Genomic DNA, 16,957 nt, shown 5'->3' with positions numbered 1-16,957 from the left:
CTTTGTGCTCAGTTGATAATAAACATGTGTATGGAATCCATTTGATTTAAAATAAAGGAGCTTTATAAATTTTCTCCGTACAATTTCAATCGATTGCTATTGATTGTAATATATTTAGGTTACCAGACCGAAGAACAATATTCTAGTCTGGAACGTACAAAAGAAAAATAGAGCACTATATAACAACAATTGCTTGAATTTCATCGTTGAGGATCAAAAGTAATTCTTAAATCATTAAACGTGTTGGGTCTTAACACAGCACAACTTGTGAGAAAAATACGTAATGCACAGTCAAATAGAGATCATTTAAGTTACACCTGTCATCCATGTCATATAGGAAGCACTTGACGTCAAGACAGGAAGATATATCATTAACATAAATGCTAGATAACGATGGACCCAAAATTGAAACCTGGGGAACCCCAGATAATGCACAAAATTCTGTCGACTTAAATCCTTGACATTGAACAAATTGTTGTCTAGCATGAAGTTATGGCTTGAATAGTTGACACAATCTGCCAAAAACACCTAAGCAGTCAAGTTTGTCAAGAAGAATCGCATGATGAAGCCGATGGAAAGTTTTCGTCATGTCGGTATAAATTACATCCACCTGGCCTTGATTTATCAACAGTATCTGACATGTATGTATTGAGCTATCGAGAGTTAATTAGGTTTTGTGAATCTACATTTCAAAAAGTCATGTTGACATCACTAATATTATTTACTTGGTTATAAGCTTCTGCCAAATTCGACATTGTAATTTGATAAATCACATCTTCAATTTCAAATATGGGTGTTAGAAGAAGTTTGACTGCCTTAATTTTAACAGACGATAGAATACATTAAAATAAACAAAAAAAACCTTATATGACTTGGGTCCTAAACTCGACCATTTCCGAGAAAAAAATTATCAAAATCTCCAACTTGATGTACAAAAGTTCGACTAATTTACCATAAAATACAATGTTTGAACTTAATTCTAAATAATAATTAGCGTTGTAATAAATTTAAAATTCGATAAAATTCATATCGAGCAATGTGACAACGGCGCGGCGGATAACACGAGGTACTAAGCTGTTCAGCAATATGCATTTCAGTTGGTGTTGGTTTCTGGAATTGGACCATGTCGGAATGTTTTTTATGTACCACTATTTCCTTTGCTTGATGTGTTTTCCAACGAGTGCGCGAAAATCGGATTCGAAAGTGTCGTGTGTGCATCGAAAATGGTGGTGAACATTTTGAACATATGTTGTAGTTTGTTTTGTATTTGTGCGTTTAAAAATTACTGAATTTTGCCCTAAATAATTTTTAATACGTATGATTATTTGGACGACGTGAATCTTTGGGTACTTTAATTACATATTTTTCAAGTTCATAATTTGATTAAAAGTTAAGTTCCTGTTTTAAGAGATTGATAATTACTAAAATTCGAGCTAAAATTTAAGCACAACGCTATCTTCGTACTATAAAATCCATACATTTTATCTTATTTATTTCAAAACTGGAAAACAATCGTCTTGACATTTACTAAATGTCTCACAATAACAGTTGTTTACATTTTTTCCGTAGGACAAGTCTGCCGCGTGCACACGGGATGTGCATCAGCTGTGTAGCGCTGTTATCACGTTGTGATGAAACTCCCCAATGTTAAAACTCGCTGTATTTTGAAAACTGTTAATCTTACGCCCCTGTAATATACAACTTTTTTGTTCATTTATCTCTATCTCATGCTGAAGTTGTGGCAGTCATACTTCTTATACCCTGTATACGCGGTAACTCTCAGGTATTTGAAAAAATTCGGTCTAAGAATTAGTTTGAAGACTGGCTTACCCAACACAGGTGTGCAATCTTTGAGAATGATGAATGAAATTGTTATTAGACGCGGTTTTTATTTTAGGTTTCAAGAATTTTAATGCATAAAATTTCACTTTCAGATATACAGGATGTCTCTAAAGGGCCTGTACAACTCTCTGGTTTAAAATAAGTCGATTTAACTAAACTTGGGGTGTCAAAGTTGAAAAAATAAATACATTTTTCTTTAATTAATTTTTCAACTACTTCGAGCTAATTTCGTGAAATTTTTTATCCGGGGTTTTTTTTGGGATAAGAAATTCGAATTTGTTGATGATTTCGTCGTATCTTCTAGAGACCATTAGGACGCATTTAAACTGCCAAAATTTTTTGTGCCACGGTGTATTTCACTTTGGGCTGGAAAAATCTTTTCCCGCAACTTTTCTGCTTAAAAAAGTTATTCGTTTCTACACTGAAAGAAATGCGTTTTATTTATTAAAATTCTATATGTCATTATAAGACCATTGTATACTATATGTGACAGTTAAACAGGTGAATATTGGATATAAAACGCATACTGCTAGCGCAGTTGTATAGTGACTATAAACCTTATTCTTTATTAAATTATTGTATAACTAGTATACAACGTTTTTTATACCTTTTACGAAATAATAGCAATAACTGTTATTAAAGTGTTCCATATCGTTATTAGAACATCTAGTACTAGGGTTGCCAGATTTATTTCATGACCGGAGAAATTCATGGCTAAAAAAAAAGGTCTTTAGAAAATCTGGGAATGAAATTGTTTACGAAGAAAATGAGCTCTAAAAAAAAGAAATATAATCCTAAGTTCTGCAATTAGACAAATCGATGTCTAAAAAAAAAAAGGAATATGACTGAAGGAAATGGATTTCGAGGCTGGGTAGGGCGTCAAACCCGGAGATCTGGCAAGCCTATCTAGTACTGGTTATAAGTTTTATAATAATAAATGTATTAAACTGTTGTATACTCTGTATGAGTTAAAAACATATGACATTAAGTTTTCAGAAATTGTATTGGATAACTGTAATTACAAGCTAAGGTTCTAATGTAAACATACATGAAACATACTTTTAAGCATTAAAAATGATGACAAATCGCTCCCAAAACTGTCCAGTTTATTTTCTTAACAACGATGCACCCGTATTTTCTTGTTGTACATGTAGGGTTGCCAGATCTATTTCATGACAGACCCGGAGAAATTGATGTCAAAAAAAAAAAAAGGTCTTTAGGAAATTTTGAAGTCAAACCGTTTACGAGGAAATCGATCTCTAAAAAAAAAGGTCTGCAGCAGCTCAATGGACAAATTGACAATCAGATCTCTCAGGAAAATAAATTTCGGGAGTAGAACGTCTTAACCCGGAGAAATGACATATCCGGAGCCCGGATATGTACCATCAAAACCCGAAGACTCCGGGTCAAACCCGGAGACTTGGCAAGCCTAATTACATGAGAATTTCCACTATAACGCTTCCACCTTAAGAATGAAGCATCTCCTGAAAGGTTGAGCTTCTTTCCATCTAATTCTATTTCCTCTGGTTGATTGACTTTGTCACCGTTAACCTTCTGTTCCTCCATCTTATGTAAAACTTAACATCAGCGATTTCTAATAGGACCTACAAAATAATAATTTTTAAGATTTAGACAAGTTTTACATTTGAAAAAACAAAACAATTGCAAGCCATAAAATAGTTAGATACTTACATAATTTTCCATTTCACACGACGCGATATGATCACGTATCCCACAAAACATGTGTATATACGATCATAATCGAAAGGTGACGATCACTTAACCATTATAAGACGCGTTTTACACGTTAAAAACGGAAACATATTCAGTATAAGAACGAATAATTCTGTTAATACAATTGTTATATACAAATTCGGATACTGGTCTTTATACAACAAATCTTCCCAATTAGAACATAAAGTCTATAACACCTAATAATGTATTCATTATAACCTTTATTTCATAGATGCATAAGGTGTATTAAGCACCTTCCAGTTAAACTCATTGAATAATGAGTATGGAGATGATTGCTTTTGTTTAATAAAAGTTGTATATTGGTTATAAAAGTTTTAATATGCGCTATACACATTATTCTAGATAAACAGTTTAATAAGCCCACTTCTTTCAGTGTAATATCTCTAAAGCCAACCGTTTTCAACAAAAAGATATTTAAATTTATAAATGCATAAAAAAATTATTTAAAAATTATTTTCAACCCCACTGATAAACAAAATTAGGAGCAATTAATCGGTTATTAGCAAGAAATATGCCTTTAGACTTGAGTTCCGTGATTTTATTTTAAGTTCAAAAACGTCAATTCGTAACATTTATCAAAAATGTATATTATAAAAACACACTATTCAGTAAATTACTAACTAGCAATAATAAGTAAATTAAATAAACTTATAACTTTGACTGTTTTAAGTCTATATTCAGTTATTTTGCAGAACTTATATGATTATTTACAAACGTTGATGTTATTCATAATTTTTAGAAACTCTGCCTCTACTACGACTGAAAATTAGTTAGGCGAACACCCATTTTTACCCAGAGGATGACACGCCACTGAACTTAATGGATAGGAGGGTAATGATTCCTTTCTTTAGCCTCGACAGATCGCTGCTCGTACTCGCAATTTGCAGCGTTACCCTTCGAGTACGTGATGGAAAAATTAGAATACCTCGTAAAAAGTTCAATCGGTTCCGACGAAAGAAAAAAACCGTGAACGGTTAATGGACCACTGAGCCTCGCTGTCGTGGTACTTTTACATTGTAAATATCACGTTAAAGATCGGAACAGAAGCCGAGTACCCTTTCGGAGTTATTAATCTGTTATTTTGACGTAAATAAAGTTAAGACATAATAGATATTTATCGGAACAGGCGTTGTTGGGCAACTCGAGGCCTTTTCAAACCCATTAGCGGTTCTCACGAAGCAGGTTTTATTTTTTTAAGTGCAAAAATACACCTGTTACGCCTAAACAGCAAGTGGTTTAGTATGTATATAAATTGAAATTTTATAACAATACATTTTGTTGTTCCTGATAACTAACATCGCATCTAGAAAAACATGAAATTCAGTCCTCAAAAATTATAAGACAGTTCTGCATATTAAAGATTGCTTTCTGTTGTTCAAAGATTACTTAAAATACAATGTTGTAATATATATAGTACGTTGCTCGAATATCCAGTGAAATATTGTTACAAAAACATGTTACATATAAGTGGAAATCTATTTTACTTACAAATTACATGTAATTTGACAATTAGCGGGAAATAAATTTCAATAAGTGACTTATAATGTAGGATATTATGCAATCGACTCAACATTACATGTAATTATTTAGACATTTGTGAGAAATACACATTCGGCATCAAATCGACGATCAAAATACCAGACCACGGAAGCCAGTGTGGGAAAATGAGTCGCGCGAGTTTTGTTTATTACTGTAAAAATGAAATTGTATTTCAGAAAACGGTAGTTGTAAACAGGATGTTACCGTCGCTGCGACTAGCGTTGACACCGCTTGAAAGACTTCTTTAACCTCTTACATCGCAGCATTTACATTAGTGAGAAAGAGTATTTCGAAAATATTAATATACCTGGGAATTAAAGTAGAAGTTGTGGGGTGTTTGCTTCAAAAAAGTGTGTAGTGGTTTGTAATTGCACAAGCAATTTTGCTAATAAATTGTTATATAGATTTTCAATTGATTTAAATTATTTTTATTCGAATCGTACGCCATTTTTATCAACTGACTATACTTGCTAGACTATAGACTACGGTCATGTTACTACAGGAAACTTCTTATTTAAGTACAGTCCGTTCGATATTTGTTAAGAGAGAATTCCAAGAAGAGCTCTGCGTCACTTTCTTGGAATTAACCGCATTCGACACCCAAAGTCGAAAGCTATGGCCGGAAAATTTCAAGGCACGCCCCTGTCGTGGTAAATTGTCTAATTATAAGACAACAGATGTATAGAATAAAGTGTAAATTATAGTTGCTGCTAAGTTATAAACGTTGTAAAGGGTATTACATTATGAAATACATTATGTAATTTTATTCGACGTATTGTAAATTACAAAATTTAACAAATAAACTGAAAAATTTGAAAAATATTCCTATTTATTTATTAACAAAATACAAATTATATTAAATTACATCCCGTAAAAGTAGCATATATGAGAAATACTTATACAGGGTGTTTCTTGTATTATAACAAATAATTTTTGTCAGTGTATCATACCATGTACCACTATGGAAAATTGTTCTCTAAATGTACTTTTTTTGTTCCAGTTGTACATCGAAATACGTAGGAGAATACTGCCAGCACCTCAACCCTTGCCACACGAAACCAGGACCCCGGTGCCAGAACGGAGGGTCGTGCCAGGTCCGCGTGTCCGCCGGTGGTTCCCCCAGCTTCACGTGTCTGTGCCCGCTCGGTTTTAGTGCCTCCCTGTGCGAAATACCCATCGCGAACTCCTGTGATCGACGGCCGTGTTTGAACGGTGGCACCTGCTCGCTAAGATCCCTGGAATTCTACCAATGCTCCTGCGCACCAGGATATACAGGTAAGGCCTTGAATACAGTTCTAGTTTGCCGAATTAGCACTCTTTAGGTCAGCGTTTCTCAAGACGCGAAACGCGGTTACAAAGTGGGCGCAAAGCAAAAGGATGGGCGCATTGTAATGGGCGCGAAGCAAAAAGTGGGCGCGATTTAAAAAATACTGGGCGCGGTGTAAAAATGGGCGCCGAGAAAGGTTTGATAAAAAAAGTACGAAATTCACACACTTACATTTGACATTTATTATGTCATCAGATATTTACAAAACTTGTTCAAGTGACATTTGCTTTTGCCGCTTTGTGATTCAATCTGAATTTGTAATACAACGGTTATTGTTGTTGAGATGTCCGGTTATTTCAATTTCATCCTAATGTAGGTCTTTTAGATAAGATATCTCGTTACAAAATGTAAATCGGTCCAATATATACAACCCGAGACATCAGTCTTGACTTACGGCATTTGTAACTCGGTATCACGATCTAGATAGCCGCGTTTATTAGTTTTAGTCGCGTTTAGCATAAAAATGCGCGAGCTATTTGAATACGAATGCAGGGCTCATTAACGCGGATACATATAATAAATGCGGCTTACACTTAATAGGTCTTTCTATATTCGCGCTAAAACCACGGCCTGAATGATTATAGCGCTCTTAACTATATGTAAATTTCGAAATTCCGTAGGTTGATTGAACCTAACGCACTGCAACTCGACGATTTTTCCGTTGGCGGCCGATGGGAGATTTATTTAAACTCTTGCGATATGATAATTATATATTCGTGCCCCCCTTTAGGCTAACAACTGTAATAGTACGTCTAAAATGGCACGGAGCGATCTAGGGAATTGTAATGAACCGCTGTTATCACCCACAATCTGTTTATCCAACGACAATTTGCATTAAAGACGACATATCGTTGCCGATAATACACACTCAGAGAAAGGTTGCATGGAAACTTCTACTATTTATGGCTAACTGAAAAGTACTGAGCTGCAGAGTACACCTTTAGGGTGTTTAAAACTCGCAGAAAGATATTTCGGAAAACGAAAAAGATATCTGAAATCTGTAAAAACTGTTATGTAGTTTAGATCAAGTATAAATTCATTGTCTTAAAAATTTTGTTACTGACTGTTAAATTGAATTAAAGCAATTTTTTGACATCCTATATATTAAATAATAGAAACTCGTTGACTTTGACACAGACAATTTTTATTAAAATCAATGAGAACGTTTTTAGGTAAAAGAAATTGTACATTGTGATATTCATATTTTGTAAAGATCGTAACCTCAAAATAAATATTATAAAATGTCACGGGGAAAGATCATTCCTGTAGCAGTTGGTAAAAAACAAACATCATCGTCAAAAATTTATTTGTACCAAATTACGATCAATTTAATTGCCTTTTCTCAAAAACAACGGACGATGGTCCACAGGAAGAAGTCTTATTTTTTGATGTTCTGTCACCTGAATTTATGGTATCTTTTTCCAAAACACCCTGTATATCATTTAAAAACGAGATATATTAACAGCAAGTAATATTTTAATACCTACAACCCTACGTTTGGTTGCAACAAATAAACTGGAGTTTGCCTTTAAAATAAATCATTTGATTGCAGCGAATGAAATCAAACCTGCGTCACATGTTTTCTCAGTGTTTACAGGAGAGAAACAGCGATTTTCTGTTGTCATTTCAGACGCCCATGCCAGAAATTACAGGCCCGTAACTGTATCTCGACGTCACGAGCTGGTTTGGTTCGAACACACAAATTCGTTTCGTAACAATTTCGACGTGCATTATGTGTAAGGTTCGTCGTTGCGCATCCGTAATTAGATGACCTCCGAGTTCATACGAAAACATTACTTGTAATAGAAAATTGCATTATTTACATTAATCAGTTGGATAGAATGCGTTTAAAATTCAAACGCCAATAAGGAAGTCACATAAATATTACATAAATAACTCTGGGATGGCGCTGGAATATTAAACCTTTTGTCTATTTGTGGGTAGTCGAACACAAATAGTTTAACCTCGAACTGATACACTGTTTTAAATGGAATTATTTTGAAGGTGGATTTTGTACTAGTTTTCGTAGTTCATTTTTTTGTAATTATTTAAAATTGAATAAAATTCAGTACAAAAATAGAAATTTTAATCGATCAATTTTATACAATAACTCCTACTGTACAGGGATATTCAGATAACATTATACCCCTTATTTTTTTTAACTTTGTCTAGAAATAGTACATCATGAAATTTTCTTACGATATCAGAGAAATGTGTAAAAAATATGTGTAAATTAAATGTTGCATTTCTATATATAAATAAAATTTGTGCCTTTTTTAAATGGAACAAGAGACGAATCCAGATGAATGTTGTGGGCTAAAAAGAGCTAAAAAAAAGATTTATGTTAAGAAAACTGAGTTTAGAATTTCAGTATATTTGGTTTTATAATGTTGTGGGGTATGGAGCTTTTGGGGTTTATTTTTTGTCGTTTTATTTGTACTAAAAGACAGTTTTTTCGGACCGTTTGACCTCCTCACCCTGTATCCGTGCCTGAATGGAACATCCTGTATATTTGTCGCTTTTTGAAATTCTCACCTTTTCATAATTACATAATAATCTACCTAAATAGTGGATTTTCTGAAAAATATCTAGGTCATGGATAAATTTTACCAATGGCATTGTGTTCAGCGCCTACGAAAAACATATAGATCGATAAAATTTAGGGAAAAATTAGTTTTGACCCAAATAGTGAATTTTCTGAGAAATATCGAGGTCATGGGTAAATTTTACTAATAGCATCGTATCCAGTGCATCAAAATACTTCGAAAATGATAAATTTGGACAAAATTGACGAAAAAACAGTTTTGCTCCATATTTGGCATCGTGTTCAGCGCCTTAAAATATTACGGAAAAGATGTATTTGGACAAAATTTGACCCATATTTGAGCGTTTTTATCCAAATTTTTTCTTTCCTCCGAAATTCATCGGAAATTCATGAATTTTGACTACAGGATCGTGTTCAGCTTATCGAATTCCTTCGGAAATGATATGTGGGTCTCTTGAGTTTGGACTTTTTTTTATGCTTGTGTTATCTGAATATTGAGTATTTTTTAACAAATATTGGAAAAGTACAGCCAAATTAATAAAATTAGGGCTAAATCAAATATAATTGGTGCAAATTACATTTAATAGCTTTAAGCTATGCTTAGTTCAATAAACAATATATTAATTGACTTAACTATCTTACCGACAGTCCTAAAAAATATGGAAGAAGAGGCAACACCTGCTTTCATAAATCATTTCTTTAAATACACATACACATTTTACTACACTGAGAAAACAACTTCGTTTCAGTTTGGTTTGATGCCATGAGTTATACATATAATTAAATATTTACAGAAGATCACTGATTGTAGTAAGCAAATTACTAGTTATTTTACTTTATTACATGCAACTTAAAATATTTAAAATTTTTAGTATACCACATCGAGCTGTTGTAAGTAAATCGTCTAACTTTTGCTTAAATAAAGTCCCAATTCTACTACAGCGACACGTTTTTCTCAAACATTTACTGCATTATGTGTTGTTGGGGACCGCTATTTCAGGATGCATTGTTTTATTTGTTTTCAGGGAAGCGCTGCGAGAAACAGGACCACTGCGCCTCTCAGCCATGTCGGAATGGCGCCGAATGCACGTCAGTGGGCGATTCCTACAAGTGCACCTGCGCCCCGGGATTCACAGGAGCCGCCTGCAAGGACGACAAGGACGAGTGCAAGCACAACCCTTGCAGGCACGGGAAATGCCACAACACCCACGGAAGCTACACGTAAGCGCGTCCATTTTTCATTTTTGCATGCATTTCAGAGTTGCTCTAGCTAGAAAAATTATAAGATCGTTCACACATTTGTATCACAGAAACTAAAGTATTTCACATAAAAAATTAATACACTGATTATAAGACAATAAAAATTACTCAGTTTTTACCATTAAGGAAGAACCTTTATGGTGTTATTGCAGTCAATGTGCCCCGCTTCAAGAAATAGATATTTGAGAGAGACAATATTATACATAGGCATGTGCCATTTGTTCAGAAATTTTCTTCAATATGTAGTAAAAATGCCTTTATTGTTTTATTATAGGTAATGGATTGATTAAATCGGTAAATTTAAATAAAAAACATACTATGTATTATTAATGTATTTCATGAGGAAAGCCCAAATATATAATAATTTTTATTGTAAAAAATTTGTTCCAAAACATGGCTTTGACGAATTCTTAAAGACATTTGTCACTTTCTAAAATACAAATGACAACCTAAAATACGATTGATTCAAGACAATATCGAATTGGATGAAAAATGTTTGCCTGATTTTAAAAATAAAAAGCCAAATCAGTTATTTTTAATAAAACTAATTTACTAAATAGTAAATGGTAAATCGAGTATAACAAAAATGTTGGTAAACCTTATGATTTGTCGTGTAAAAATAAGAAAATAATTCTTAAGGAATTCTATATTTTCCAAGATACAGGGTGTTAAACTATTGGGGGTGCATATTTTCTCTCATGATTTTGAAAAGTGTGATTTAATTTGAATAAATTTTCACATCAAAAAACATTGTTTGCGGTATATTGAAAATATACAGGGTGCGTGCTTTTGGCACTATTAGAATATGGGTTATCTTAAGAGATACAAGGTCGATCAAATTATGGCGAAGTTAGGTGACGAATAACTTGTCGAAGAGAAATGTGACGAAATTTTTTCTTTTTTCGGTTTGAAGTTATTGACGCAAAACTGAAAATTTTAAATATCATTTTTGTTGTATTCAAAAACGGAACAAGATTGACTTTTTAAACTTTTTGTGCAGAATTGAAGTATGTGCGTGAAAAACGACATGCAACTTTTGTTTTTCTTTTTGTGATATGATCTTCTTCTTTGTTTTTTGCCGAAATGTAAAATTATTCTCTTTTACAAGGATCTGTTGAAAACAAAATATCCAACTATTTATTATCTACTTCAAATGAAATTTTGATAGTCCGGTTAAAATTTCCTCGACAATGTAAAAGTTGAGATAACTAAAAATGCAATTTTGAAATTGAAGAAAAAAAATATCTGGCTTTGTTTCGTGTAAAAACTACAAATTTAATTATCTAAACTTTGACATTGTTATGAAAATTTTAACTGAACTCCCAGAATTTTATTTGAAGTCTTTCCGATCTCAATTAAAGAACCAAGAGGTTGGCCAGGTTCGGTCGCTGACGCAGCAACTCAGCATTGAAATGTTTGAAAAAACATATTTATTTAGCGGTACCCATGCATATACAGGTCTGGTCGAACTAAATGTGGAAGTGGTAGAAATGTATACGCCCAGTAGAAGAATGCGGACGCGGGCAAACGGCATATAACACAGCCGCACTGGGCGACTGGGCAATAAATCTAAGTTGTTGACAAGTGGTTGATAAATTGCCTAGCAGTGCACTGCAGCAATGTGGAATTTGGTGTAATTTAGGCAATTTTAATTTATTATAGGCATATTACAATTGCGGAAGGGAGAAATAAGAGAAATATTTTGTTTACTAATATTATTGCAACATGGAGATCGGGATTTTGGAGACCTTTTGAAACTGAACAAACGAAATTTGCTATCAATATAATAAAATTGTTTAAGGGCTTAAATAATTAAAATATGTTGTTGGACAAATGAACACATAATAGAAATTTTCTACACATTATATACAAATTATTATAAGTACTGTAGCAGAAATCTTTTTTAGGGACGCCTGTGAAACTCATTAAATTTTATTGCTAGGCATTTTATACATGTTCAACTGTCTCGGAAAGACACAATACATGTTTTGTTTTCAAAGCGCTCTTTGTTAAAATGGATAATTTGGTATTTTGACGAAAACAAAAAAGTAAATCATATCACATCGCATCAAAGTAATCAGAAAAATGCACTGAGTTAAAAAATGCAAAAATCCAGGAAAAATACAAGTTGAGTATTGAATTCCCCACAAGAAGTGTTCTTTGAATGTCAGGTTAAAAAGTTCAAGAAAAGCAAAATTATTAGTTTTTACGTAATTTCTCTTAGCCAAGTTATTCGCCATCAAATTCCGTAATTTTACCGACCTTGTACCACTTAAGATTAAACATTTTAGACATGGATTGAAAAGGGAATTTACCATCATTTCGTAATAAAAAAATGTGTTGATTTTAACAAAAATGGCACTATGATAGAAAAATATTTTTTTTCTTTCCCTTTAATAGACAAGTAATTTCCAGATAATGAATAAATTGTAACCAATATACCTGAGTTGAAAATTGATTCATTTTGTGACGTTGTTAATGAGAGATTGTGTGATTTATAAACGTCTGATTTAGAAACGAAAAGTTTTAGGTGATCATAGAAACTCTTGTTTTTATGAATTGTTCGCGTACGTGTTACGCCCTGTATCGCATTTTTATCCAGTCATTATTAAGGTACTTAATCAATCAAGTCAAAAAGTGATTTCAATTCGCGGTTTGCTCATAGCCATAATAACCAATTTGTTACCGAAGAGTATTCCTGCGAAAATTGATACGCCATCACGATAGGGGCATCGCCGACAACGTCCTAGTCATCCTATTTATTATAACCATACTGCGGCGTGAAGACCTACAGGCTTCTGGTAGTTACTACGCGTAGCTTGTGTTTATTAAAGCGTAGTTCCATCATAATTTCAACTTGTTACTTGGCGCTGCGCCACGCAGGCCTTTAATAATTACTTTCCATTACATCCACCGACGGGAGCTTATATAATGCCGCTTCATTTAACCTCACTCTTGTTGCTTTCTTCGTGCATACACAAAAAAGCTGCTTTGACTGGCCTCCTCAAATTGCAAAAAATTCGTCGACAAAGCATCGATATTCTTCCGAGAACCGTCGATTACTTGGGTTACTGTAACCAAAGTCAAACCTGTCTCGCGAGACGGACCAACTGAGCCCGAGGGCTCGACAGGATCCAAGGAAAAACCTCCGGACAGTCAAATGTATTCAGAACGAATTTGTGATCGAAACTTAGTTAATATTCCACCTACGACAGGCTATTATTGTTTCCAATGGTTAATGGTCTAGGCATCGTGTGGGACGCGGCTAGGACTTTTGTAAATATCGTGGAGTAATTTATGTCCGATATGGACGTAATAAATAAGCCTGCCATGTTGAAACTTATTAGTTTTTTTGTTGCAGCGCGGTTCGATTTTAGTAGTCATCATCGAGAGAATGTCTCTGCCGGTCTAAATTGTGTTTCTTCTTGGTAATTACTAGTTATCTAGCTTTATGGCCGATTCTCTCTATAAATTTAACTTGCGGGAAGAAAGTAATCACTTTGAAAGCCATTACGTTATAAATTGCTACAGAGAAATGCAGGGCTTTTAAGAACTGCGTTATATTATAATAGATTTATTTATTTATTCTTGCCAACTGGTACTACTTAGTCTAATTACCTGAAGCAAACTCCTGTAAGACTTGTAACCCTCTTTTTGCTTAAAACCACCAACCTATTAACGAACATGAATTGATAGTATGAATGAAAACGAGGTAATATTTTTACTAGGAAAAGGTAGCTTTTACTTGCAATTGTAAAACCTTAAACTCCAAGTAAATGATAAGCTTCATTTGCTACTCTCGGGAGTATGTAAATGCTCCATTTTACATGAATAAAGAATTTACTTCTCACATGAAGTGAATGAATGCTTCAACGTTTTGGATGATACGACAGTTAATTATTGGAAATTTTTATACAAATATGTACAGTCGGCGCCACCCAAATGTGAACGGCAATATTGTACCGTGTAATTTACACTTCAAATCATAGTCGTAAAATTCAATAGTTGTCAAATATACATATATGTCATTTAGAGCAAACGTAATTAAATGTAAACAAGTAACGTGAAATATGCCGGAGTATTTAACTGAAGCGCATAGAGCAAGGGCTATAGCTAAATTAGAAGATAATTGGTCTTCGAGTGAAGTGGCTGCTGATTTAAATGTCAGTAAGAGTTGTGTATTTTATATTAATAAACAACGCTGGCAAGAACAATAATTACAAAGATCTATCAGGCAAGGTGTCGGGAAGATTTCCAGTGTCGCGGATGACAATGCCTTGGTCGAATTTATCCATAAGAATACTCTCTCTGTGTTTCGCCACTAAAAAAAGTCTGATTTAATACGATAAAATCCAGATGAAATTTCCATAACTACCAAAATGCGTTCACATTTGGGTGGCGTCAACTGTACAGGCTGGTCCATTTTCGGTGGGATTTCAGGGTATCTTAGAAACTACTAACTTTGGGTCATAACTCCGAAATCTTTAGATCTACTAAAAATCTAATACCGGCATTCAATTCTACGCCAAAGAATTAGTCTTGAGCCGTTTTTACTTTAACTCTAACTTATTTAACAGCTGAGACACAGACATGTACAAAAATATGACAATAACAAGAAACGCCCTGTAACTCAGAAACAAATGAAGATGGCAAATTTCTGATTTGACAGTCGAGTTTGCCATGAAAATCGAGCTCGAGAACGTCGTGTCAGATTTATCATATCTTTAGTAGTTTCTGAAACACCCTGAATTCCCATCGAAAATGGACCAGCCTGTACAAGGAAAATAAGATGTTATAAATAATGAAAGGAGACAAATCCAGAATAGCGAAAATGTGGAATGGAAGGCATTTTACTCTTTAAGAGATAACAAGGAGAGTAGTGCCTAAATTCTACCCTGTAAAAAATCGGTGTGAGTGAAAGCAATAAAGGTATAGATTGAGTCCATCGAGTGAAATTATTGGGTAAATTTCCACTCAATATTGAGCATTTTGATAACTTTACTGATTTGTGAGTAAACTGAGTACTTTTACTCAAATATAGGTCCCCGTTAAATAAATTCTGCATCTAAACTCGTATTTGGTGCACTTGTAGCTAAATCAGAGTAAATGTCACTCACTATTGAGTGACTACATTCCATTCTATGGTTGTCGTGCGTTGTCTTTCTCTACTCCCATCGTCCCCATCTCGTGGCGTGGTGAATGGCGTGTCTTGTTGGACAAGTATCCGTTTATCCGGTTATTTTGTGAAAATTATGTTTAAATGCAGTGGTTTGATTACAATAATTAAAAACAATAATATATTGAGTCTCGATTAATATTTGATTAAATAAACGGACAGTTAGACTGTTACCTAGACTTACTTACGTAACGTATCTGTATAGGTTATGGGAATCTATTCGTCCGATCAGTTAATCAATTCCTTTAATCGAGACCTAAAGTATGTTTCTAAAACAGATCTGTGTAGAAACCACTGGGGAGCTTAGTGTGGAAGTATGACTTTAATACAATGATATTTAAATTGAAATTTAAAGAGAATAATAAAGTGATATATAAATTTTCATAGTACAAAATTACTCAATAATAGCTAAATTTAGAGAAAAAGTCAACATACTCAGAATAGAGTCAAAAGTCACTCACTCGATAGTTAGCAGAAACTCGGATTTGAGTAAAATTCACTCACTTCTGTTGCACTAGTGCTCATAAAATTTTAGTTGTACTCATACTAATAAAGTGAAAATTTCACTTGATCGGGTCTGGACAGAAATTGATATATTATTGAGTAAATTTGAGTGAATGTTTTGTTACAGTGTGACGATGACATTTTGTTCATGTATTTAGTGTATCGTTTGGATACTAAAGTGTAGTAAATGCAAACAATTTGAAATAAAAAATATACATTTTGTGGTTTTATATTCGTAATTAAATATATTTTTTATTACAAAGAGCACATGATCTCTAGAAGATGATTGATTGCACAATTTCAGGATTGGTTGTCAGATCGTCGGTATTTGACTTTTCCTGAGATACATCGCTCTCTTTTTCGTAAGAATTTGTATTTGCTGTGTGCACTGGTCTAGAGTGTGCAGTGCCATGTTTGAAGCAAATGGCTCGTGATATTCCTGTCTTGAATTGCTACAAATGAGTGATGAATGAATGATACATTATTGAGTAAAATTGGGTGAAATTTGAGTGAATTTTTTTTACAGTGTGTTGTGTTGCAACATATTTTCTAAACTTTAAATACCAGCAATGAACATTTTTCTCAGTGTACAAGTATATTACGAATTATGGCGCCTCTGCAAAAATTCAACAAAACATTTCTAATTTTTTATTATTATTACCAATGAATTTGGAAACGATCTATCCTAAGGCTACAGAAATATCTTTTTTGCTTTGACGCGATGAAAATTAATGACTGGTTTGTGTTTTTTTTTTGATATTTATATATTAGGCAACGAACTGTGAAATTGTTACGCCCACGCTTGATGCTTAATGATGTTCAAAAAAGAGAAGTGAACACCCACAACTAATATTTTCTGTCATAATTCTAAGAGTTTATGCTCGTTTTATGATAACTGTTATGGGCTATTAATATAAGGTGAGACAGGCACGTCACTACGCTTTGAACGGACGCTACTTTCGAATTATGAAATGGCAGTGCATTCAATGATTGTCTGTTAATTCAAAAA

The 16,957-nt window shown here is 33.7% G+C and overlaps 1 protein-coding gene across 1 annotated transcript in view; it reads left to right on the top strand.

The window, feature by feature from the left end:
* The window catches only part of LOC108913441 (neurogenic locus Notch protein), a 227,168-nt gene that overhangs the window by 79,615 nt on the left and 130,596 nt on the right, over window positions 1-16,957 (top strand). The window contains exons 3-4 of the mRNA XM_018718993.1: window positions 6,137-6,411; window positions 10,034-10,229. Coding sequence (XP_018574509.1) covers window positions 6,137-6,411; window positions 10,034-10,229 — 471 coding nt within the window. The remainder of the gene's footprint in view (window positions 1-6,136; window positions 6,412-10,033; window positions 10,230-16,957) is intronic.

The sequence above is a fragment of the Anoplophora glabripennis genome, unplaced genomic scaffold (genome assembly GCF_000390285.2).
Source record: "Anoplophora glabripennis isolate ALB-LARVAE unplaced genomic scaffold, Agla_2.0 scaffold528, whole genome shotgun sequence".
Classification (NCBI taxonomy): Eukaryota; Metazoa; Arthropoda; class Insecta; order Coleoptera; family Cerambycidae; genus Anoplophora; species Anoplophora glabripennis.
The sequence above is the reverse complement of the archived record's forward strand: the minus strand, read 5'-3'. Positions and strand labels throughout refer to the sequence as shown.